The sequence below is a fragment of the Alosa alosa genome, chromosome 3 (genome assembly GCF_017589495.1).
Source record: "Alosa alosa isolate M-15738 ecotype Scorff River chromosome 3, AALO_Geno_1.1, whole genome shotgun sequence".
NCBI classification, from domain to species: domain Eukaryota; kingdom Metazoa; phylum Chordata; class Actinopteri; order Clupeiformes; family Clupeidae; genus Alosa; species Alosa alosa.
In genome coordinates this window covers 34,901,236-34,928,307 of record NC_063191.1, presented here as the reverse complement: position 1 = coordinate 34,928,307, position 27,072 = coordinate 34,901,236, and the positions used below count along the sequence as shown (strand labels likewise).

Genomic DNA, 27,072 nt, shown 5'->3' with positions numbered 1-27,072 from the left:
TATTGTGTGTAAGGCGAATGCGTGATTGAAGGTGTAGCCTATTTGGCGCCGTACTTCCAATTGTATGAGTGTGAGTTCAGTTCCTGCAAGGTAGGTATAATTTTTTATGGGGCTTATGTTGTCGTTTCAACAGTGGAAACCAGGTTTAGTTATGTTTTTGTATGTAGTTATGAACACAAAAAAGGGAACATTTTCGTACACACTCAGATTTCTTTACTGAAAAGTAGCAGCCTATCCAAAATGTTAGGCCTATGTCTGTCAACGTTTCACACGGTCAGGATATCGGATGTCACTTCTACAAGTATCCCAGGCATATATTTGAAGCTTTTTGAGCTCTTTAGTTATTTAGTTACTTAGGCTACTCGCAAAAGAAGCATTAGCATTCACATAACCGGCGTTTTGTAGGCTACAGAATGGACACTATAAAATTAAAAATTGACCGAGGTTGACCGAGGTCCTCCGACGTCCTCATTGTGACATAGTAAAAGGGGGCGGGGCTTGGGATCGGTCTATTAATGATGCAGTAACGTTACAATTTATAATTAATTAATGATGCAGTAACGTTACAATTAATAATGCAGTTAATGATATAGGCTACTGTGCAGAATTGAGAAGTTATGGTAGCCTAGGCCAATTTGGTGTGAATACACGCACACAGGGGAAATTCTCTCTCGTTGTTGAGTAGCCTGGCTGATACGCACAGTGCGTACGGCCATGGTTTTGGCGCGCCTTACTGAGAACGTCTGGCTGAAGCTCTCTCTTTTTTCGAGATCCGCTTTCATATTTCCTAATTGTCTCATGCGAAGCCATTGTTGTTTGTGATAGCATGCATTGATACGGGCAAAGACAGGTGACGATAAGACACTTGTTTTCTTTTGTCCCACGCAGGGGCCCCCTAGTGGCCGGGGCCTGGGGCAGCAGCCCCTTTGCCCAATGCCCAAACGCGGCCCTGATGTCTGGTTAGCCTTTGCTCAAATGAGACATAACTTCTGCAGCGGTTTAAAGCAAATGTTGTTACGAACTTCTATTTCTTCAAAAATCGATTCTAAAAATGCTTAAATTACGTTTGTTTCGGCAGCCATTTCGCACTGGTTTCAGTAGGAACTTTTGCCCATGAACACAACGGAATTGAGATCAGTGGGCGTCTCTGAAGCCATTTCCCGGTTGTGAAGGTATTGGCCCAGAAGTTCGTTCAGCATTATGCAAGCTTCTGGGTTCTCAGATTAGGCATAAGAGAGTCCATTATCCATGAGGTCTTTTTATAGCAACATCCATTACTCCCAGCACCAATGGGCACACTCCATGCTCTGCAGATGGCAGCACAGACCAAAGGGGGCAGAACCCCAACAGGCATTAGAAAATGTGTAATACCGGGAATCGCCAGCAGGGCCGGAACACATTCAAACAAGACAAAGCATACATTGGAGAAACAGAAAGATCTAAAAGTCCATAAAAAATATCACATTACCTAGCTCAGCTCCCTCAGATAACATATCCTAAAACCCAGCGATAAAACGGTGCATATCAACTTATTGAGTGAGTTTTCCAAAGCTGTCAATGCACCTCCGATAGCCTATTGTTTGCTCCTGGGATGGTAAGTAGGCCATTCATCTTGCAGACTTTGTACCAAAAAATATAATTATTGGAACTTCCTTAGGCCTACCTCAGAAGGTCTGTCTGTCTCTATGTGTGTGTATTGCGCATGCAGATAACTTAAAAACTACTGGCCTGATTTACTGCAAATTTTCAGACAATGAAAGGAGAGAATTACAAATATAAATGGCAAAGCGCCACATGTGCGGGCTTTGGTGTTCTTGTTAGGAGTCCTGATATTCACGGGCTGATCAACCTCTTGATCATGTGAACTGTTGATTAATTACTCTACCTCATGATGGTATGACCCCATTGTGGGCCCACTGTCACATGTTGCTGCTACAGCAATTTTTGATTATATCTCTAACCTTTTACCTTTTCACAGGAGAAACTCAGGAAACGTAATTAATGTGTCCATTGTCATGTCTTGATTGATTCACTCTGGGGGGTCTCACGGAAGCAAAGGTCTCCTATATTGTGGGTATATCAACCTACTATTGCATTGAACTGAAACTTTTCCATATTAAGCGGAGTCAGATTTATTAGGTTAACAGGGGTTCTATAATCAATTGTTATATTTCCAACAGCACACGGAAAGCTTCATGATTTCCTTCAACCACTTTCAGTTCCCTCATTGGTCCTGAAAAGTGACGTCATTACATTCTAAGGTAACACTTTACTTGACAGTATTGACAGAAGAGTGACATGACACTGTCATGAACACATGACACTGTCATGACACATGAAACCTAATCCTAACCTATAACCCTTATCCTAACCCCAATCCTACCCCTGGGTTATTTTAATAGTTAAAATTAACCCAAATCTAATCTTTACCCTAATCCCAACCCTAATCCCTACCCCAATCCTGGGTTATTGGACTACATAAAGGAAACCCTGATACCTTTTTCCACCATAGAGTGTCATAGTTTACTGCATGGGAAGGTGTACCATATTTATTTTTTCAACTGGAGGGGTGTTCCGTTATAAGTTTAGGGCCCCCAAAGGGCTGATAGTAGTTTGGCTATCAGCAATGGTGCAGTTCCTCATGTTCTAGACAGAACTTCCTAACCCTAAAACTAACCCAAACCTAATCCTTACCCTAACCCCAACCCTTACCCCAATCCTACCCCTGGGTTATTTTTTTGAGCCCATAAGCCACTTGGGAGATTCAAAGATTTGTGTGCCAGTGCATTCTGGTCACTTTTCAGCAGCCAGAGCTTGTTCCCCTAACCTAACCCTAATCATAACTCTAAACCTAACCCTAATCCTAACCCTAATTTGTCATGACAAAAACCGAATGTCAATAACAGAAGCGTTATGTCATAAATGTTTATGACTTGTTTATGACACGTTCATGACAGTGTCATGTCACTCTTATGTCGATACTGTCAAGTAAAGTGTAACCCATTCTAAACTGTGAGAAAAAGATGTTAATTTCCTTAACAGTATAGGGCACAATCAGTTTTAAATGGGTTGAGTAGCAATAGCCTCATTTTAAAGGGTTTTAATTTGTAATTCAAAACTCACTTTATGTGATTTTGTACTGTACGTCGATTTGGGTCTCTAATGCTTCAACATACACTCCACACAAGTGCGACACAAACCGGGCATTGAGTTTTTGTGGGTTAGTTGATGTCAGCTTCTATGAGCTATTCAGATTGCTTCCTTATTTTAAAGCTGCAGTTGGCAAGATTGTTTTTGATCATATTCACTGAAACCGACACTATGCTCCGACAGAACAACATAAATGGTTTTAGAAAAAAAACACACTTCTACCTCCACCTAGAGCCTGTTATTTGTTTTGCAAAAATCCACAGCTCCTGTTTCTTCTGGTCCAATCAGAGCAGGGCTGTGTGAGAAATGACTGTCAATCCATACGCGTAGAATACGGGGGGGACGGGTGGGATATGTCCCCACCACTATTTATCATTTGAATTTTGTCCCCACCACTTCTAAAAATGTACAAACCAATTGCGACCGAAAAAATCCCCACATACTGAAATCATCGAGTCTAAACCATGCGATAGGCGCGCACAATGACATCCTCACAGCATGCACACCTGCCTAGATATGTGTGGATCGAGTGTTGCGCGGTTAAGGTTTTTTAACATCCGCACCCACCCGACCCTCCAGTCATGTAATGCCTGCTAGAGTTGACTGTAGCTCGGAATGCAATCGGTTGCCATAGTAGGCTATCCCAAAATCCAGCGATAAAACAAAGCATGAACTCATGAGTGTCGGTCTGCCCTATATGTATATCCTCTGATTGTAATGTTTACAGATAGGCTATCTAGGCGATATTTGTAACATTTATTTTGTATTTGGCCTGTTATAAAATCATGTAGGCCTATTGAACAATTTAAACACATTGTGAACCCCAAAGTTGGAGACATGCATATAGCCATTGCTGCAAATTTAAAACCGGATTACTCTGGAATGGCTAACTGTACAGGGGAGTGCTTTAAACTTTAATTAAAATTACACCTTTGTGTTCGGTAAGGTCTGCTGTTTATTCTGATATATGGTTTGTCATGTGTTGAGGGAAAGTTCGCGAAGCCAAGATGTAGGGAGACGGGTGCAGAAAATAGGCTATGATTAAACTGCGATGTTCCAAACAGAGTGACAGGATGCAATGCCTAATAATCTCACTGCCTACGGCATAACTGATACAGTGCGCCTAGGCCTACTGTTAAACACCTGAAAAATATTAAGCTGCTGTTTTCTTTTCATGACGAGCACTAGGCCTACGTTTGAATGATTTATGACTGAATGGAACGTTGCATTTTTTAAGCCCAGAACTGCTTATCACGCCGTGGTGACAAAGTTTACACCAACCATCATCTTCTAATGTAGGCCTATCCTTATGTTGAGATGTCAATTCTCTTTGCCCTAGGCTATCATTTGTGCATGAAGCATGTTTTAATTAAGACAGTACACAAGCTATTTTTATTGTTGAATGATTTCATGAATGAATTATAATGCATTGTCGTAGGGCTACAGGATTAGGGCTGGCGCCACTGACCAAGGCCACAGTAGCCTGTGAACCTCTGATTTTCAAAGGGGAATCACGGCCAACGCAGGGGGCAACTCTTCTCTTCAATTTCCCTTCCAAATTACTTTTTATTGTCTGAAGACATCTACCGCAAGAATCTAACATTCTAAGCAACAGCAAAGCAAATGCTTTGGTTAGCAAAAGCTAACCAAAGTGCAGTCGGTTCTCCCGCCATGGTTTTGGAAATCACACACCTGCTGCATCTGAAGGCCCACGCATAATAAGGCCTACGCCTAGGCACGTCCCTGTTGCACGTCACATTAATAGCTGATGCTGCCTCCCAAAATTCCGCGATCATGTGAACAGATCAGCAGGCCTGCAAATTTTCACCTCGCTTTCAGACACACGCTTGCAGCAAAAAGACGCCTCATTGTTTTTTTTTTTTGTCGGGTCTGGTCAGGTTCGGGTAGTTAATCAGTGCATATTGAGGGTCGAGTGGGTGCAGATTGACTCTCCTGACGGGTCGGGTGGGTGCAGATGGTAAAAAATCTTACCCGGCGCAACACTACTGTTGAGCATATTGTAATGCAGCGTTGAATGGATGAATAGCTTACTTAAGGGTAGCCTACCCCGCACTTTTCAAAACACACTCAAGCTTATGGTTATTGTCCCCACCACTTCTAAAAACAAACTGACGCCCTTGTGTCAATCACAGTCTGGTGCGCACTGACGAGCACAAACTCGATGAGAGGGTGCTCGGTGGTAGTGGGGGAGCATGAGAGTTGTAAACATTCAAAATTTTGGCTAAGTCCCCTTAATCTGTCAGACTTGCCAACTGCAGCTTTAATGTCACAATAGAGGAAATTTGAATATTACCATCCCCCAATCTGAAGATTCCCACCCACTAGGTTAGGTGCTTGTTGTCGGAGATCAGCTATTTTGGTTGAATCGTTTCCAATGAGCACCGCATGCGGAAGAGTGTCAATATGCAAAATATCCAAACCCACCTGATATCATCCATATTTCAAGTAGGCCTGTATACAAAAACACCCCTGCACTCAGTCTTGTTTGCATAAAACCAATTTATACCATATAGCCTATGCTGGAAGTGACTCGTACTTGTTGGCATATAACCAACATATACCATGTAGCCTATGCTGGAAGTGACTCGTTCTTGTTGGCATATAACCCACATATACCATGTAGCCTATGCTGGAAGTGACTCGTTCTTGTTGGCATATAACCCACATATACCATGTAGCCTATGCTGGAAGTGACTCGTTCTTGTTGGCATATAACCCACATATACCATGTAGCCTATGCTGGAAGTGACTCGTTCTTGTTGGCATATAACCCACATATACCATGTAGCCTATGCTGGAAGTGACTCGTACTTGTTGGCATATAACCAACATATACCATGTAGCCTATGCTGGAAGTGACTCGTTCTTGTTGGCATATAACCAACATATACCATATAGCCTATGCTGGAAGTGACTCGTTCTTGTTGGCATATAACCCACATATACCATATAGCAGTGGTCACCAAACTACGGCCCGCCACCTCATTTTGGGTGGCCCCTCAAAACATGTCTGTGGTATGTAGCATCCGGCCCGCACGGGAGTACGACATCGTCAAACTATAACCTCCGCAATTCCCCCTATTCATTCTCTATGGCGAGTACACATGTACACAGTACACATGTAATACGCTTTTTGTCCACTGGTGGTTGTTTTGGCGCTGTTTCGCGTTTGCCATCAAAAACGGAATGAAATGTACAGGTCTACCTGCAAACAATGTTAGAGGCCTATGCTGACTGCATCAGTGCTCAAAGTATTCTAAAAGTTTATCCATTAATTGTTAATAACTAACTAACGTCTATTCAAGTCATATTTCTGGGACTTTCTGGGATAATTATTTCTATTTTTTTATTCACTTGTTCAAATGTTCATACAAAGAGTTCACAAAGTTCTCATAAGGTGAGTGAAAGTTGAATGAATGGTGGTAATTTTAGACCACTTTAAATTATTTGTAGGATATTCACAACATGTGCTGGGTATTCAAAGACACAGAGTTCAGAGTTCACACATGTTTAATAAAATATACTTTTGGGACTCCCTGATAATACTTTTGGGAATGCAAAAGTATTTTTATTAGTAGGCCTATTATTTCATTTGAGCTACATTTTACACTGATCTGGCATGACGGCAATATAAAGACAGCTAACAATGGTATTAAATTGCAATAATCTATGATTAAATGTAATAGAATATTCAACTAAGGTAGACTGCTGTTCACAGCACTAAGCTATTTATGGTTACTGATATACTCCGAGTTTCTGGCCCTCTCTTAGAGCCAGGCATAGTGAGCTGGCCCTCGGAAGAAAAAGTTTGGGGACCACTGCCATATAGCCTATGCTGGAAGTGACTCGTTCTTGTTGGCATATAACCAACATATACCATATAGCCTATGCTGGAAGTGACTCGTTCTTGTTGGCATATAACCCATATACCATATACATATACAGCCTATGCTGGAAGTGACCCAGCCCATCTGTTAGTAGGCAGCCAATTTCACATTTATGCACATGCCAGTGACTATTTTAAAGTGCTTTTAAACTTTGGAACAGGCTACATTACCTGTACTGGGCTTTTATACCGAGCCAAATAAAGTTTTACCCATTATCATTTAACATTGTTAGGCTATGTTTAACACCAATAGTAGGCATCTACATGAACTTTGATTCTGCTATGGTTATGGTTATTGTATTTAGTAGACCTTTTGGATAAACTCCAGTAACTTGACTATTAGGCTTCTTAACTACGTAATTTCAAATAGACCAGGCAATGACGTTTGTCACACATTCTTTATTATTCCTCCATAACATATTGCATTTCCTCATACCTCATATTCCCTGTTTTTTTGCCATGGTGCCCGTTGCTGACCAGGACCTCCTGGCACTGCTGTACAATCCTAGTCAGCCAGGTCGTACTCCACTTTGGCGGCAACACAGCGAAGACCCTCTTATCACTCTCCTCGTCAGACATAAAGGCAGCACGGCCCCTTGTAGATAACGATAATCATCTTGGTCTAAAACGTTACAGACTACCCCGAGCTACAAGGCAAAAGCAGTGTTAAACTTCTTATACTGATCAGGTGCAAAAAACTATAACAAGTTCAAAAAGTTCAACATAGATTATAGGTCGAAAGTTAAATGAACGAGTACTTACAGTATGTCCTTTTGATATCTTACAGGTTGGGTCGTTATTGCCCATAACACGCTAGCATTCTGCTAATTCATTACGTCATTTACAGGTTTGAAAGGCTTTTTAGAACAAAGAACAAATTTAGAACAGTGTGTATTTTCTTTTGCCCCTTTTTTTGAATGCAACATTCAAATTTCTAAAGGAAAAAATTATATCCTGAGAAAAAAGTGGATTTTGAGGGGTACAGCTCCATAGACCTCCATTCATTCTGCACTTGCCCACGAGTGCCCTCACGTGGAACCAGAGGAGGAACTGCCACTCTCTGTAAACTGCCGGTTTCAAGAAATGAAAAGGTCATAAGTACTCGTTCATTCAACTTTAGATCTAAAATCTATATTGAACTTGCATAAACTACAATACAATCTATGATTCTTCCACGACAAGCAGGTGAAAGAGATAAATTTAGCCGTCTAGCTCCATAGACCGCCATTCAACCTGCACTCGCCCGCGATCACCCCCAGTGGAATTCTAATGGAACTGCAACCAATTTTGATACAATGGGGCTTAATATCTATAACATCTGCGACCTCCTGACCCCTTACACTCCTTCCCGCTCACTCAGATCCTCTGACCAAAACCTCTTGGCTATCCCCCACTCCAGACTCTCCACCCTGGGTGGCAGGTCCTTCAGTGCCTTGGCCCCAAACTCTGAACTCCCTCCCCCAACCCCTTCGTGGCCTGTCCTTCTTTCCTTTCTTCAAAGCACATCTCAAGACCTTTCTGTTTAATGATCACTTCTCCTCCACACCCAACACATAGTTCCTTACAGATAACTAGTCTTTGTTGTATTGTTTTGTTTGTTTGTTATTGTGTTTCGCTGCCTTTGTCTCTGTTGTATTGTTTGTTTGTTTGTTATTGTGTTTCCCTGCCTTTCTACTATGTAAAGCGACCTTGGGTTTGAGAAAGGCGTTATATAAAAAAAACATTATTATTATTATTATTATTAATAGGAAGTGCCAAGGCTCTCCGTAGATGGGCTCTGGCATCAGTTCCGGAGTGGGTCGTGGCCAGTAACCACTCATTTTGCATTTAAGACTAGAGCCTATTCTGAAAGGGACTGAAACTGGCGACAATGGAGCTGGTGATATGCATCTGAGAGGGATTTTGTGCACACAGCTTCAGGGACATGTTTTGTGCAACCCATAGGCCTATTTTGACTTGTTGAAAAAGAAGTATAATATGGGACCTTCAATAGAAGTAAGTCTTTATTGTCTCTCCCAAGAGAGAAATTTGCTTTGGGCAAACAGAGAGCATCGGCGACACAAACATAAAATAGACTCACTATACATAGAACATGGAACACATGGCATTACCCAAGCACTCACACACACACACACACACACACACGCCACACCCCCACCCACACACAGACACAAACACACGCAGCTGCACTATAGTAGCTTAATTGATAGCGGTACCAGGGAGAACTTGAATCTATTTAGCCTACATGATGGTAGTCGGTATCTTCTTCCCAGAGGCATCAGCACATACTCTGTGTTTAGGACATGGGTTGGGTCTGTGGTTATCTTCAACCCTTGTTTCCTAACTGTCCTCAAAAATCATTTAAAGAGGATGAGTGCTGAATCCCCATTATTTCCCCTGCCTTCTTAACAAGGTTCTGAAGTTGTGCCTTTGAATTTCCGGTCAGGTTACAGAACCATGATCTATACAATATCTAAAACAACATGAGATTTTTAAACATCTTTAGTAAAATAAACAGTTGGTCATCTTTTACAGATTACTTCCTCATTTGTGTATGAACCCACATCTGAGCATTGCCTAAATTACCTTGCACTCATATGCATGGTCTTAGCACATGTGTTACACACCATTCCGAGCAGAGCCTCGCATTTCGGTCCTTGTGTGGATCTGGATGCTGGAATCTGGTTTGACTATGTTTAACATTGCAAGTGATCTGCAGCTGCTTGACTGCTCTTGTTTACTTGGTTGTTCTTGTTAAATGGCAACATCATTAGACAGTTTAAATCAATAGTCAGGGGTTAATGTTTGAAAGCTTAATGTACAGTATTGGATACTGCCACTGATACTGCCTAGATTAATCACTACTGAATGTCTCTCCTTAAACAGATCATTTTTAAAAGGCAAGCTGAGCATGGCTGAGAAATCCCCTCTCCAGGAAAGATACCAAGCCTGCTTGATTCTGAGTGGAGCTGGAGATGCACTGGCGTACAACCGTGGCGACTGGGAATTTGAGTCAAATGGTGAAAAAATCCATAAGGAGGTAGCAGCGAGAGGGGGCTTGGAGAACCTGGATGTTAAGGAGTTTCCGATCAGTGATGACACTGTCATGCACCTTGCAACAGCTGAAGCCTTAGTGGAGACTGGAAAAGACATATCATTAAAAGACTTGTGTGGCACCTTGGTCAAAAAGTACATACAGTGTATGAATGATATGTCTGGCAGGGCCCCAGGTAAGAATCTATTCAAAGAATGTTGTTCAGACCTTTTTCTGATTAAATCTCAACTGGATGAAATCAGAGTGTAGTTTATAGATATAGACTGGAAGTGCTGCACTTTAAATCACTGGGAAAAGATAATGACACCAAGCTGCTTCCTACATTTACATTTTTACAAAATTATTGTGTATACAAAGCATTTTTATCATTTTTAAAATATTTGAAGTCTTTAGTTTAAACTTCCTCCACTATACAGTAGGTGTGCACAATCTCACTCTTATGCTGGTACGGTTTATACCTCATGTGACTCCCACTGTTTTATGCTGGTACGATTTATACCTCATGTGACCTCCCACTGTTTTATGCTGGTACGATTTATACCGCATGTGACCTCCCACTGTTTTATGATTTATACCTCAGTCATGGCCAATTTCACTCTTATGATGGTACGATTTATACCTCAGTCATGGCCAATTCTTCCACAGTGTGTTACTTTAACATCCTCACTGTAGTAAAAACCATTACCTCTACTCTCTCACATCTCCAGGTTTCACATGCATTGATAGCACTGCCCAATTAGCGGCAAACCAGGCGGGAGACTGGAGGATCCCTTTCAGCAAAGTTGGTGGGGGCTGTGGTGCTGCCATGAGGGCCATGTGTGTGGGTCTGCGCTTCCCCAGGCCTGAGCAGGAGCGCCTCCTGGTGGCCGTGAGTGTGGAGAGTGGCCGCATGACCCACCACCACCCCACGGGCTACCTGGGGGCGCTGGCCGCTGCGCTGTTCACAGCCTACGCGGTGAGGGGCACACCACAGGTAGAGGCCTGGGGCCAGGGTCTGATGAAGGTGCTGGAGAAGGTCAAGGAGTATGTGCAGCAGGAGGGGTATTGTGTTAAAGAAAACCTGAAACATTGGTGAGAATTCAGCCTGAAAAGGGAATTAATGAGATTGTATATTTTGATATATTTGAAGGTGCCATGTGGAGTTTAGTTCATAACATTTTTAAATTATCTAGAAATATCAATATAAATGATGTTTTCTAAACAAAGTTCGGGAGGAGCCTTAGGGATGATTGACAGCAATTAACTCACCTGCCTACCGCCGCCAGGGTATTTAAGCCTGTCTCCTTTCCTTACGTCACGCACTCCGGCATTTGCAAAATTATCCCTCCTCCTCCATCTTATTGCCCAGATATCCACTAAAGTTACCATGCAAGCCAGCTGTTTTCACCCTTGCTTGTTTGTGAAATCACTTTGTACCATGCGGGACACTATCAAATTCAGTGCAAGTCAGTGGAAGAGTGTCATGTGGCTTGGTTTAAGACAACTCAAAGCCCTCAGAATTCCACATAGCACTTTCAACCACACATACCTGGATTCAGACACGTTTGAAAGTTTCTTGGAAATGCCCTTTCTTCATCCAGACATGAGTGTGTGGCATTTAGTCGTGTAGATTTCAAATTCACAAATGATGATTGATCTCTTGGGTTAAAACATCCACTGTATAGTTTTATCTTCCATAAAAACACCTAACCTTCTGGCCCTGATTAGGTTGATGTTAGTTATATACTGTATACATTATTATTAATTGTAAGATCTTACACTTGCATTTTTAATTTTGTATTAGGGACTACTTCGGGGACAGCTGGAGAAAATACCTTCAGCATAGAGGAATCCTTGAAGGGACTGGCAAAGCCCAGTTCCCAGATGACTATGGAGTGACGGCGAGGGAGGATTTCTACAGGTCAGTCAGCTACAGGGCAACAGGCGGTGCCAGCGGACACGACGCACCCATGATCGCCTACGACGCACTGCTGCGAGCTGGGGACTCGTGGACTGAGCTGGCCAATCACGGCTTCTTCCACGGAGGTGATAGTGACTCCACTGCTGCCATTGCTGCTGCCTGGTGGGGTGCCCTCTACGGGTTTCACAACGTGCCCCCCAAAAACTACCAAAAGCTTGAGTACTACAGCCGCCTATCTAACGTGGCAGATGAGCTTTACAAGCTGAGGGGTTTGCCAATCTCATGATGTGTTGACTTATTGTCTGTTCTGGAGCAGAAATCTGGGCTTAGACAGGCCATGCATAGATTTATGTAACCAAATGTGAATTTGCAAGCAATTGGATAGACCTAATCAATCAGAGCATCGAAATATGTGAGAACGGCAAAAACATCCGTCTTCTCGACAAATGCCTTAATCACTGTTTTTTGTTTGTTTTTTGAGTTGTAAATAGATAAACTCCATGATTAACTCTATTTTAAAAGTGTTACCTAACCCTAACCTGAAGTGACATGATTAAAATGAACAATAAAATGTACAGGACTAGATGTATTTTTACTCTAAACCTCAATGGCTATAACTAGGTAGACTGGTAAAACAGTGAATAGAAATCATTGGTCCAGCCTAACCAATCTCATTGATAGAGGATACTTCACGTTTACACATTTTTCCGACTGCACTGACATGTTTGCAGGTGTTGCTACTACTGTTTACCACAGTCACTTTTGATTTCGAAATCTGCTCCGCTCCGTACACATGGATATACTCATAGCTCAGTGTTTCCTCTACATGTATTCATCAGCGGCGCAGCGCCGCTCCTGGAATTCAAGCACCACTGCAAAAAAAGTTGCCTAATTAAAAAAAAAAACACGCAAGTGAACTTCAGGAACAGCTGCCGTTCGTTCAGGTTTGATGTCAACAAATAATAGTAGGCTAACGTTGAAGGCGCAGTCAGGGATTCCACAGGAGATCACGCTTGTTTGTGTTTATGTTTAAGTTTATTAGCAGACGCAATTTTGTGCAAAAAACGTAGCCTACATTATGTTAACCAAGGAACCAAATTAAACACGCCAGCGAGATAGCTCGCCCAAGTAGCCTATTCCCAGATAAATTCCACGCATTGTTTCAATTTTGTTTGTGATACAGGCAATGCTTTCAAGCCCTGTGTTGCTAACATACCTAGGCTGTGAAACTAAGGTCTAGGTAGCCTATTGTTGGGTTTAAATTAATTTCAGTAATAGGATACGCAACCATTTACATCTGGAGATAGTTTGTAATTCCTGTAGAGCTCACCAAAATTATAGAAATGAGACAAAACACGGATCTCCTATAATCCAAGATAGAATTTCCTCGAGTTTTTGAGCATTTATTTTACCAAATGACATGGAAAACATAATTCATTTCATCCACATATTCTTATGCACCATGCACAACAACGCTACTAAGTTAGCTAACCGTGAGAATCAAGCAAGCCTCTCAGGCCGTCACGGCATTAAAGTGACAGGCACTCAATTCGACTTCCACAGCACCAATACAGTGTAATGACATGAAAGAGAAGTCTATATAGTTTATACAGTGCTGTGCCAAAGTTAAGACACCCATGCTGAAATTGACTAAAGGGAGGAATAAAAAAAACATGTTTTGCCTTTTGTCTTAATGCCTTAATTAAAAAAATAATAGGACATCAATTATTTTTTAATGTATCATGTATCGTACATAAATAAATGTTATTATATAAATAAATGTCTTAACTTATGCACAGTACTGTATATTAGTAATAGTTTGTACAGTGGCTAATTACTAATAATGTAAAGGAAAAAGGTGAAAGAAAAACATGAATAATCCTGTTCAAGTACTGCAATAATAATGCTTTGTAAATGCTTGTGTTGATAGTTATGTCATAATTTGTAACTCAATCTGTCCATTTCTTTCACAAAATCCACTAGAAGTCACCATTAAGGAGTATTTTTTTCAATGTTTTCTTTTTTTTGGGGGGGGGGGCTTCCTACGATCAACAGCACTGCTGCTGGAAAAATTTCTAGGGGAAACACTGTAGCTAGTTTGTGACTCAATGAGTCGATAACCACCATTGGACATCTCTTATGCTTGACTGTGGTTGTGTTCGAGCTTGTCAAACCAGCTAAGCGTGTAGGCCACATGTAGGAATCGTCATTATTTTTACATTAGATGTAGTACAGCTCACATACTCCACCATTTCACAAATTGTATTTCTGTGTGTTCTGTTAACATGTTGCACATGTTGTATTTCTGTGTGTTCTGTTAACATGTTGTATTTCTATGTGTTCTGTTGACATGTTGCACATTTTGATGGTGTGCACTCCTCACAATTACTTCTTGTTTGCTTTTCAAAAAAACATAAGATGTCCGATTTTGTTTTTAAGTTTAGCTCAAAGTCTAAAGTTCAAGATTTAAAGTGGGCTACAAAGGGTTCGATGGTGGTTTATATGTGAACTCAAACTGTGTGCGTGCATGTGTGTGTGAACATTGCTGCACTTGTCCATGCTTTGCAACAACCCATTTACCCAGCAGATGGAGCCATATTTGTTTGGACTGTTTTGGTTCATAAGATTTTCAGAGAGGATTGGATCCATTTTTACCTCTCAGCGTTTCAGGTTTTGGAACCCTTTTCATCCACTTCAAAAGGTTCAAGGAAATTAGAAGGCACTGAATACCAAGCCACATTGGTAAGTTTAATGTAGGCCTACTGTGCTGAGCTCATGTGTATGAAGCTTTTCCGCTTATGGCAGTTTTGTTTTACAACATGAAACTTTCTGGTCAGAGGAATCTGCTCACTGTAAAAATAACTATCATTCTTTACATGTGTCATCTGTTTTTTTTACTTTTGACGTGTTGCCTGAACACCATTAACCTGACTCTCGCCAGATAAATTTCGTTCCACTTAGCTCCGCCTAGCTTCACTCACATCCATCTGGGACCTCTTCCATTAAGAGGTATTTCTGCACCAGATTTTATGGTAGAGCCAATCAGTACACAGGGCGGGAGTTTCATAGATGTGACATAGAAGCGACTGTGAGACTGTTATCAGCGTCACGGGTTGGCTTCGATGTGAGTGGTTGAAGTAGCACGTCAATAGATGACGGACAAGTGGCTTATCCAATCATATGCAAGCATTTTTGATTAGGCCCAGCCTTCTGAAGCAACACTTCAACGGATTGGTCCCAGATGGATGAGTGGAGCTGGGCGGAACAAAATTCATCTGGCGAGAGTCGGGTTAGAACACCATCGGTATGGACCACAGAGCGGTAGCACAAAACCAATACGTCTTACAAGGCGAAAACGCAGAAAGGCTAGATTCAAGGTATCAAGGTAATCTGTCTGATCTAGAAAATATGATTAGGCAAATTAGGAAAGAAACTGATCAGGAATTGAATCGTAATGTTAAACCAGTGGCCTTGCAACCTACTCTTGAATTAAGTTCACCTGAAAGTGTGGAAGTGGATGAATGTGTTGTAACAGATGATGAACAATGTGCTGGATTACTTGGCCAGATTGCCCTCAACTCAGAAATACTTGATGACTATTGAATGTGAATAAAGAATGGAAATGGAGCCATAACTGCATACAGTGACCTCATAATAAATAGTGAGATTGAATGAGTGATGAATGAAATGTATCAAGACAAGTATTAGGCTACTTTAGTAACATTGTAAAGTTCTGGGAATTATGTACGTAAAGAATTGTATGTCTTAATTATGTGAAATGTGTAAAGTGCCTTAAAATGTTTAAATGATTGTGTTCAGATTACCTTGTGTGATAACGGTTAATGCAATAAATGTTTGTAGGCCTAACTTGTTAGAATGCAACCGATCTCTCTTGATGACTGTAAAAGTGTAGGCTACGTTGTAGCCTAAAATGTAATGTGTCACATTGTTATAATTGTCGTTGAATGTAAACTGTGTAACTTCTGAAACTATCTGTAAACCTACAGTGCTGAATGCAATGTTAGCATCTCCGAAATGTAACCCGAGAATTAACGGTGTATTTTCAAATTGTTGGTTAAGATCTGTGACTTCTAGAATGTTTTAGCTAACGTGGGAATATCCCAGCTATCGTGGGAATGTTCCTGCATCTTCTAGAAGATTCTAAACTGTCATGGGAAAGTAGGATTGATTTGCCTTAGGAATGAGCTACAGGCTTCATTAAGATTAAACATCAAACACAAATAGACATAACCTAAGACGCGACAAGACCCCCCCGTCACAGCCTCTGTTACAGAAGATAAGGTTTCAGCCAAATTACTCACATACTCCCTGGTGGAGCAAAATGGCCCTACAACATCCACATCCAACATAATGTCCACTGGCAAAACCATCTCCCGTCCAAACAATACTCTGGGGGGACTAAAACCTGTACTGGCATGTACGCTACTGCGATATGCTATCATCACATATAGCAGTAACATATCCCAATTGGTCTGATTTTCTTCCACAAAAAATGACAACATTGCGAGCAATGTACGATTAAATCGTTTGATAAGGCCATCTGATTGGGGATGGTAAGGGAAGGTTCTTGTCTTGTTAATATTCAACAACCGGCATACGTCCTTAAACAAAGTGGACTCAAAAGACCTGCCCTGGTCTGAATGGATAGTTCGGGGGGCCCCAAACCTGCAAACCCACTCCTCCACCACCACCCTAGCAAGAGTACAGGCTTCCTGGTTGGGCAGAGGAAATGCTTCTGTCCCTTTAGAAAAATAATCTCCAATGACTAGAATATACTTGTTCTTATTGACAGTTTCAGGCAAGGGCTCCAAGATGTCAAGTGCCACCCTTTCATATGGTCTACACGACTGCTTTACATCATTAAACCATCCAGGCCAGTAAAAGCGGTCCTTCACTTTACCCTGTAATTTTTGTACTCTTAAATGGCCAGCAGTAGGGGAATCATGCAGCTGAGACAAAACTTGAGGGACCAGAACCTGGGGAAGGACAATCTGCACTTGGGCTGCTGCATCTGAATTAGCAGGAGGTAACCGGACCAAGCGAGAATCCCTCAATTGCAGTTTTGCAGCAACCACACAGGGCATGCTTTTGCAGCGCTACATCATTGGGGAGGTCCAGTCCCTTCTTTTTCAGATCTATCAAGAGCCGTAACTCTGGGTCCTCTGTTTGGGCCTTCACCATCTCGTCAGCACACCCCTGCGTCACTTCCCTGCCACCCCCCTCTTGTACAACACACACATTAGGAGCTGGGAGGAATTGCACGGCTGGGCTAATGTTCTCCTCACTTGATCTTGAGTCATTACAACCAAAGGCCGGTAGCCTGGACAGGGCATCTGCATTCGTATGCAACTTCCCTGGCCTATGGATGATCTTGTATTGGAAACTAGCTAATTGTTCTACCCACCTAGCAAGCTGTCCCTCCAAACCCTGAAAGTTATGGAGCCACCTGAGAGAATTATGGAGCCACCTGAGAGAATTATGGTCTGTACGTAAGATGAATTCTTTACCAAGCAAATAATGCTTAAAATATTTGGTGAATGTTACCATACTCAGTAGTTCCTTCTTTGTGGTGGCATACTTCCTTTCCTGCTTCGTTAGGGCTCTGCTTGCATAGGCTACCACATACTCAACGCCACCAGCCTCCTGTGACAAGACCGCCCCAATGCCAACATCGCTGGCATCAGTATCTAATAGAAATGGGCGTGAGGGATCAGGGTAAGCTAATACTGGAGCGGATATTAATTGGGCTTTCAGGTGCTCAAAAGACTTCTGGCATGCTTCAGACCATTTAAAACGCCTACCCTTCTCTGTTAACTGATGAAGTGGCCGTACGATTTCGGCAAATCCTTTAATAAAGCGCCGATAGAAGGACGCCAACCCAACAAAGCTCCTCACCTCTGTCTGATTGGTAGGGATAGGCCATTCTTTTACTGCCTGGACTTTAGCTGGGTCTGCTCTGACTCCTTCGGCTGAGATAATATGGCCAAGGTACTGCACTTCTTTTGAGAACAAATGGCATTTTGAAGGCTTAACCTTAAGATTAGCTCGGTGTAGCTTAAGCAACACTTCCTCCAGACGCGACAAATGTTCTGCAAATGTACGGCCGAATACGACTATGTCATCAAGATAAACCAGACATGTTGTCCACTGTAAATCGGCAAGCACTACATCCATTAATCGTTGAAATGTGCTGGGAGCATTACATAATCCAAAGCTTAACACATTGAACTCAAATAAGCCTTGGCGAGTAATAAAGGCAGTCTTCGGTCTATCCTTGGGGTCAATTTCAAGTTGCCAATAGCCACTGGCGAGAGTCGAAAACCAGCTAGCCTTGTATAGACTGTCTAAGGCATCATCAATCCTGGGGAGGGGGTAGGCATCCTTCTTTGTTACATCATTGAGCCTCCGAAGCCCCCCATCCCGTTTCCTAACGAGGACCACCGGTGCAGCCCAAGGGCTACAAGAAGGCTGTATTACACCACCTGCCTGCATCTGCTTTATTTGCTCAGCACACTCGTCCTGCAGGTGAAGTGGAACACGACGTGGATGCATCTTAAGAGGCTTAGCATCCCCAGTATCAATGCAATGTCTAGCAAGCAGGGTCCTTCCTAAATCCATGTCACCTGAACACAGACAGATGTCTAGACAATAACTCACAAATTGCTCGCTGTTCGATGACCCCCAGCCCCTTTTTATCTAGCCCCAACTGATCCACCAGAGCATCTACAGACCAGGTTTTCCCAGAGCCCCCCTTCATATTTGTTTTAACTTCCTCCATAGCCCCTCCCACTTCAATACCTGTGTGAAGTGTACGAACCCTCATGCCAGCCTTCAACATCAATTCATCATCCGTAACATTGATCACTCGAACTGGGACAACACCTTTATCTACCTGACACACAACCCGGGCCACTAAAATATCGCAGTGATTAGACAATGATGCAGATGGCTCCAACATACCTTCTTCAGGACCGTGGAATGGGTTCAGGACCATACGGGGCCTAACAGGGCCATCAGGGACCAGCAGTGGAAGGGTCTTCCCCATTAGGCAGAAAGCCCCGTCTTTGTAATCAATCATGGCCCCATACTTAGACAGGAAGTCAAAACCTAATAAGACATCACAGGAGGGAACATCAGCCACCAAAAAGTCAACAACCAAGGCAAGGGAATCAAATTTGCAAACAGTCTGCCACACCCCCAAAATATGCATCACCTCCCCATTAACCGCAGAGACATTGCCTTGGTACTCAGACAATTTACATCCACCCTTTGTAAAATCTAGCCACAACTGTTTAGGGATTATAGATCGATCAGCTCCGCTGTCTACCAACACCAGAGACTCAACTCCCCCTACTTGGGCAGTAACATGGCTACCCTTTCTGTTATTAGAGGCCACAGTCTGAGCAAGGGGGCGGGCAGTTTGGCCCTCTGTACCCGCCCCCTTTAGTTTCCCTGAGCATAGGGGCAATCACGGCGCAGATGTCGGTCGCACCCACATTCCCAACACCTTGGACTGCTTTGGACTGCTCACGGCCTAAAGATTTATTTGTGAAAGCCCCCAACCCAATATTAGACCCCCCTGAGGTATTAGATGGAAAGCTTGGGACAGGGGCCTTAGAGGCCCTGTGTAAGACCTGGACTGATGACTGGATTGTTTTTATTTCCTGGCAAAGCCCTTCTACCACTCCCATCAAGGTGTCTAACCGCTCATCAGTTCTGCTTTTACCCTCAGTAACTTCCCTCACACGAGCATCAGGTGTAATGTGAGTCTGCTCCAGTTTTCGAAGAAGCTCCATTTCAGTAGCCAAATGGACTGCCGCCTCTAATGTCTTTGGTTTTGCTGCCCGAAGGCTAACACGAAAATCTGCTGAAGCAAAATAAGACACAAATTGAGCCAACATGTCACGAGTATTATCCTCTAAAGGTAAGCTTTAACAACTAGCCTGCGCAGGGCATTCCCAAACTCTTGGGCAGTCTCATTGGGCAACCTCCTCCTATCAGAAAAGGCCACCCTACTCCACTCGTCACTGCAGCATGGCTCTACAGATCTGGTCATGGCTACCTTCAAGGTAGCATGGTTGGATTTAGCTGCACTGGAAAGGCCGTTATACATTTCACGGGCACGTCCAGAGAGCAACAATGCCAGGAAGTGCAATTTAACGGCCTCATTGCAACCATTGACAGTGGAGGCCAATTCAAACTGTTCAATCCAGTCAGGCCATTCCCGCCCCATGCCAGTGTAAACCTTTGGCATAAACACTGGGCGAGTAATGGCACCGTTCTGGCGGGCACCCATGTCAGGGACTACACCATCATTTGCTACCCTTAAGGGTGCATTGCCCTCATTGCAGACATTTTTTCTTAATTTATCCCACCGCAGCCACCAGTGTAATAAATGGTTATGAATAAAGAATGCTGCCACCACCTTTGTTAATCCGGTATGGTCCGGTGTCAAGAGTCAGAGGACTATCACCACAAATAAGTTACCAAAAGCAGATTTTATTTACATACAATTCATTAAAAGTAATCCACCCTCCCAGCCAGATAAAATTCCCAGTAAAGAGTACCCCCTCTATCTTTAGCACAGGTCACAACACCTCCAGACCCAGACAAAACACTGCAGGTGAATAAAGGCGTCAGCACTCACACACACGCACGCTATACACTACAACCCATAATGGCACTGCACAAAAAGGACCGCTTCACACTCAAGCAAGATCAAACCAACTAGGGAGACAGGGGTGAAACTGTACAAGTCAAAAGTGGGCCTTCATCTCTGGTGAAACTCACTGGCTACAGGCTTCATTAAGATTAAACATCAAACACAAATAGACATAACCTAAGACATAGACAATTGACAAGACACACAAACAAACATTTAAGCAAGAGTATAAAAATAGTGGACTTCCCCGTCGGGGCTAACTTGGTATCTGCCGCCGGAGTCAGCCAGGGAATAATCCAAACGGAGGAGACGAAGATATGCAGCGTGCTCGCAATCAGTTGCGAGTGCGAACAGTCTTTTGGCACTCGCTAAACCCGAGGCCCTCTCTGTCTCAAGGGAGTATTCAGCCTCCCCCTCCTGATACAGTAATTGTTTGCTCCCCTATTCAACTGTCTTCACTGCCGGCCACACTAGAAGTTGCGAACAGCACCCTCCCCGAGTGCCAGCCGCAAACAGTCTCTCTCCATCCGTCGATCGAGCACTTCGCACCTCACTTTATGCCCTCATGCACAGGTGAACATAATTCCGTAAATCCAAATGTAATCAGTCAATCATTCACTCAATCAGGCTGATCGTTCAGTCCATCATTTCCGTTTCTCATCGCAATATTATGCTTCTGCTGAGACCTGCTATTGAGACCTGCACCATGAGAAATTCTTTGTACTCAGTACTTGGCAAATATTTTGATTGATGCTGAATGTGATGGGCTTTTAACCCTTGTGTTACCCTCAAATCTTACCGACATCCTTTATCCTTGGGGTCAATTTGACCCCAGCTAAATAAACCCTCATAAAATGATTATAATTCATATTGTTTCCCATTTTTTTTGTGACAGGTACTTAAAATATGTTTAATAACCACCATCAAAAGCCCTACAAAACAATCCCACCCCCTACACCCATTTGAACCCAGAATACCTGTCATGTGCTTATAGCGAAATATACAAATCATCATAAAATCTCACTGATTGACACAAAATTTGAAAGAACCATCTTTTTAGTGTTTTAATGGCTTCATATGACTTCTTAGTACATATTTGGTTTATCTATAACATTTGGAATGAAAAACTATTTCTGTTATTAGCAGTACTGTGAAAAAATTTACACACATTGCCCTTGGGGTCAATTTGACCCCAACCCAAAAAAACAAATAAACAAAGACAGTTTCAAAAATGTAGTAGATTTTATTTGTAAAAATGAATGTCCTCCTCATCAAAACATCACATAACAGTTCTTCAAGTACTAAGAACTTACAAAAACCTCAGAAAAATACATTTGAGTAATGGTTTTCATATCTGTACACAAGCAAATTCACAATAACATTGCATGAACGTCATCATCAGCAGAACATCAAATAACAGTTCTTCAATTACTAAAAGCTTACAAAACCTGTAAAACATAAAACACTTACAATAGCATTGCATAACAATCCCTGACACAAAATTATAGTCACTGAAACGATGTTGACACAATACAGGAACAGATTTTGGTTCTTCATTTACCAAAAAAGTTTTTTGTGTGCATTTTTAATTGCTGTTGTAGTTACCCATTCAGGCACAAAAAAAAAAAAACTTCACCCCATTATAATCACACTGGAGTGTGCAGATTAGATATTTCTCATATGACATGCTTTTCCAGGTGGGAAAGTAGTGGATTCTAAAGGTCATGAAATAGGTCGCCCTTATTGTGACTTTCAAGTGTTATCCTTTCTAGGGGAAGAAATTGAGAGATCTGTTCTATGAACATATTGAATGTTGGTGCGAGCTCGTTTTTCCACCAGAGAAGAATACATTTCTTTGCAAAGTGTGTGATGGAAATCAACAATCTGCATTTCATTTGGTCCAAATGGTGGCTGCTTATATCATTGAGTAAATAGACGCATGGGGACATCTCAAATTCTAGTTCCAAAACAGCTTTTGTGAATGAAAGAATCATTTTCCAGAAATTATTCAATTTGTCGCAGTGCCAGAACATGTGCAAAAATGTACCTTCTTTGATTTTGCATCTTGGGCAGTTTGGTGAGTTTTCTTTAGAGAATTTATACATTTTCATAGGAGTAAGGTAGAGTTTATGAATGAATTTGAAATTTGTTTCTTTAATCTTGTTGCCAGTAAATGGGAAGAAAATTCTATCACATATATTTTATTATCTATAATTATTATCTTCAAATTTCATGTATAAGTCAGTTTCCCAGGTCTTTAAAAGGGCTGGGAAAACTAGTATAAGTATAAGTATATATACTCTTTTGATCCCGTGAGGGAAATTTGGTTTCTGCATTTATCCCAATCCGTGAATTAGTGAAACACACTAATCCCGGCGCAGTGAGCTGCCTGCAACAACAGCGGTGCTCGGGGAGCAGTGAGGGATTAGGTGCCTTGCTTAAGGGCACTTCAGCCATGCCTACTGGTCGGGGTTCGAACCGGCAAGTCTCCGGTTACAAGTCCGAAGCGCTAACCAGTAGGCCACGGCTGCCCCTAACAACTCTGATTTAAAATGTCGTACAGTTTGCTAATTTGGCCTCTAATAGTAGATGGTGTTATTAGGTTCTCTTCCAATTCAGTCAGTTCGAAATATAACTTGTTTTCTTTAATAAGCGATTTATAGTGCTCTGGATTTGCATGTATTTGAGAAAATCTGAGTTAGGCAAATGAAATTCAGTTAAATGCAAGTATTTTCTTAAATCAGGATTTCCAGGATAGGTGAGTATACAGAAATTAATTTAGCTGCGCCAAACTTTCTTAAACAGTCTCGCCAAACAGATAATGTGTTTACAACAGTAAAATATTGCTCCATGTTTTTTATATTTTTAAAATGTTTGATAAATATGAGAGAGTGTAAAGGTATTGGGTCAACATATCCTGCTTCTATTTGTACCCAATGAGAGTCTGGTCTTCCCAATGATCATGATAGTATGTTGGGGGTCCTTGGCCAGAACATAGTGGTATTTGGGGGGCCTTGTCGTGGAAAAGTTTGGGAACCCCTGACCTAGACCACCCATGGGTTCAGGTTTCATCAGGGTCAGTAGTTTAATTCGGAAGGATAGTCATAGCCATAGTCATAGTCTTTTTTTATATAGCACAATTTAAAACAACATGTGGTTGACCAAAGTGCTAAAAAAAAAATAAAAACAGATAAATAAATAGATAATATAAGACAAAATTAATCAAGACACAAAAAAAGCACAACAGGAAAATAAAAACAAAATAATATGTACATGTATATAGCCTATAATTACATTCCACAATTTCATTTAAAAGCCATTAATAGCATATGTTCTTTTAACTTGGCTTTAAAAGCACCAATAGTTGGTGTAGATCTAATGTGAAAAGGGAGGTTGTTCCAAAACTTGGGCCCAGCTACTGAAAAAAGCACGGCCACCTTTATTTTTTAGACGACTCTGAGGTATTGAGAGCAGTAGTTTATCTGATGACCTCAGAGTTCTGGGAGGGCAGTGAAAGTGTAAAAGCTCACTTAGGTATTGGGGACCCTGTCCATTTAAAGCTTTAAAGACCAAAAGAAGAATTTTGTAATCTACTCTAAATTTCACTGGTAGCCATAGCAGAGATTTCAAAACTGGAGAAATATGTTGTCTTTTTACTTGGTGAGTTGCCTTTCAGCTGCATTTTGCACCATCTGAAGTCGGGATAGAGTGGACTGACTGAGTGACACCAAAATAAAGGGAGTTACTGTAGTCCAGGCGGGATGAAATAAAGGCATGAATCAATATCTCAAAGTCTTGGCTTTACTTAAGATTCTAAGGTGGTAAAAAGATGACTTGACAATAGCATTAATCTGTTTCTCAAATTTAAAATCAGGGTCAAGTAGATAGCCAAGATTTCTTGCATAAGGTTTTACATATCTGGCAAAAGACCCTAGTTCACTAATTGCATCATTTGCAGCTTCATGTGAACCAAAAAATAGAATTTCTGTTTTGGATTCATTCAGTTTTTAAAAATTGGTCGACATCCATTGTTTAATCTCTTTTAGGCAATCAAGCAATGGGTTTAGAGCACCAGAGGAACCAGATTTAAATGGGAGATACAGTTGTGTATCATCCGCATGATGCCAGGATATACCATGCTTTTTTATAATTTGAGTGGCAACATGTACAGTGAGAGTAAAATACAACTAGAAAAGCATTTCCTGAAGGAAATACAGTGCATGAAAATGCAAAAATATGATGTAAAATATCATACAGAGTAAAAACAAACTAACAAAATAGGTGGATAGTTTAAATGGTTAAATTATTTAGGTAGATAGTTGACGATAGCTGACAGTTGGAATGGCTCTCATGTTTGCTAGCAGTTACAGTATGCTTACTATGTTAACAAAGATAATAATGCTAACCAAGTTACTTAACTTTGTTAATTTAGCTAATGTTTTCTAGCAGTTTTTTTAAAAATGTTAATAATGCTAATGCTGTTAACTATGTTAACAATACTAACTATGTGACTTAGCTAACTTAGCTAATAATTTATAGCAGTTATGCTAAACTACTAAGAATGCTAACATGCTAACCATATGACTTAGCTATTCATTTTTAGCAGTTATGCTAACATGTTAATTATGCTAACCATATTACTTAGCTAATGTTTTCTAATAGTTTTATCAAAAATGATAACAACGCTAACTAACATGCTAACTATGCTAACCATGTGACTTAGCTAACCTAGCTAATCCTTTTTAGCAGTTATGCTAACTAGTATGCTAACAATGCTAACATGTAAACTATGCTAACCATATTATTTTACAGTGGGCAGTGCTTGACTTGGCCAGCTTCACTCAAGGGTCCCTTGAGGGATCACGAGTATCACTTGAGAGAGTGTAAAGGTATTGGGTCAATATATCCTGCTTCTATTTGTACCCAATGAGAGTCTGGTCTTCCCAATGATCATGATAGTATGTTGGGGGTCCTTGGCCAGAACATAGTGGTATTTGGGGGGCCTTGTCGTGGAAAAGTTTGGGAACCCCTGACCTAGACCACCCATGGGTTCAGGTTTCATCAGGGTCAGTAGTTTAATTAGAAGGATAGTCATAGCCATAGTCATAGTCTTTTTTTATATAGCACAATTTAAAACAACATGTGGTTGACCAAAGTGCTAAAAAAAATAAAACAGATAAATAAATAGATAATATAAGACAAAATTAATCAAGACACAAAAAAAGCACAACAGGAAAATAAAAACAAAATAATATGTACATGTATATAGCCTATAATTACATTCCACAATTTCATTTAAAAGCCATTAATAGCATATGTTCTTTTAACTTGGCTTTAAAAGCACCAATAGTTGGTGTAGATCTAATGTGAAAAGGGAGGTTGTTCCAAAACTTGGGCCCAGCTACTGAAAAAAAAAACGGCCACCTTTATTTTTTTAGACGACTCTGAGGTATTGAGAGCAGTAGTTTATCTGATGACCTCAGAGTTCTGGGAGGGCAGTGAAAGTGTAAAAGCTCACTTAGGTATTGGGGACCCTGTCCATTTAAAGCTTTAAAGACCAAAAGAAGAATTTTGTAATCTACTCTAAATTTCACTGGTAGCCATAGCAGAGATTTCAAAACTGGAGAAATATGTTGTCTTTTTACTTGGTGAGTTGCCTTTCAGCTGCATTTTGCACCATCTGAAGTCGGGATAGAGTGGACTGACTGAGTGACACCAAAATAAAGGGAGTTACTGTAGTCCAGGCGGGATGAAATAAAGGCATGAATCAATATCTCAAAGTCTTGGCTTTACTTAAGATTCTAAGGTGGTAAAAAGATGACTTGACAATAGCATTAATCTGTTTCTCAAATTTAAAATCAGGGTCAAGTAGATAGCCAAGATTTCTTGCATAAGGTTTTACATATCTGGCAAAAGACCCTAGTTCACTAATTGCATCATTTGCAGCTTCATGTGAACCAAAAAATAGAATTTCTGTTTTGGATTCATTCAGTTTTTAAAAATTGGTCGACATCCATTGTTTAATCTCTTTTAGGCAATCAAGCAATGGGTTTAGAGCACCAGAGGAACCAGATTTAAATGGGAGATACAGTTGTGTATCATCCGCATGATGCCAGGATATACCATGCTTTTTTATAATTTGAGTGGCAACATGTACAGTGAGAGTAAAATACAACTAGAAAAAGCATTTCCTGAAGGAAATACAGTGCATGAAAATGCAAAAATATGATGTAAAATATCATACAGAGTGAAAACAAACTAACAAAATAGGTGGATAGTTTAAATGGTTAAATTATTTAGGTAGATAGTTGACGATAGCTGACAGTTGGAATGGCTCTCATGTTTGCTAGCAGTTACAGTATGCTTACTATGTTAAC

The 27,072-nt window shown here is 41.2% G+C and overlaps 1 protein-coding gene across 3 annotated transcripts in view; it reads left to right on the top strand.

The window, feature by feature from the left end:
- LOC125291926 (ADP-ribosylhydrolase ARH1-like) overlaps positions 1-12,601 on the top strand; it is a 42,414-nt gene extending 29,813 nt beyond the window's left edge. The window contains exons 1-5 of one of the 3 annotated variants that reach the window (XM_048238936.1): positions 1,994-2,070; positions 2,181-2,261; positions 9,944-10,287; positions 10,820-11,183; positions 11,896-12,601. In XM_048238936.1, the coding sequence (XP_048094893.1) occupies positions 9,969-10,287; positions 10,820-11,183; positions 11,896-12,298 (1,086 nt within the window). In that variant the 5' untranslated portion in view covers positions 1,994-2,070; positions 2,181-2,261; positions 9,944-9,968 and the 3' untranslated portion in view covers positions 12,299-12,601. Of the gene's footprint in view, positions 1-1,993; positions 2,071-2,180; positions 2,262-9,943; positions 10,288-10,819; positions 11,184-11,895 lie in introns of those variants that run through there. The other 2 variants (XM_048238938.1, XM_048238937.1) reach the window with 2 other exon arrangements.
- Positions 12,602-27,072: the final 14,471 nt, after the last annotated feature.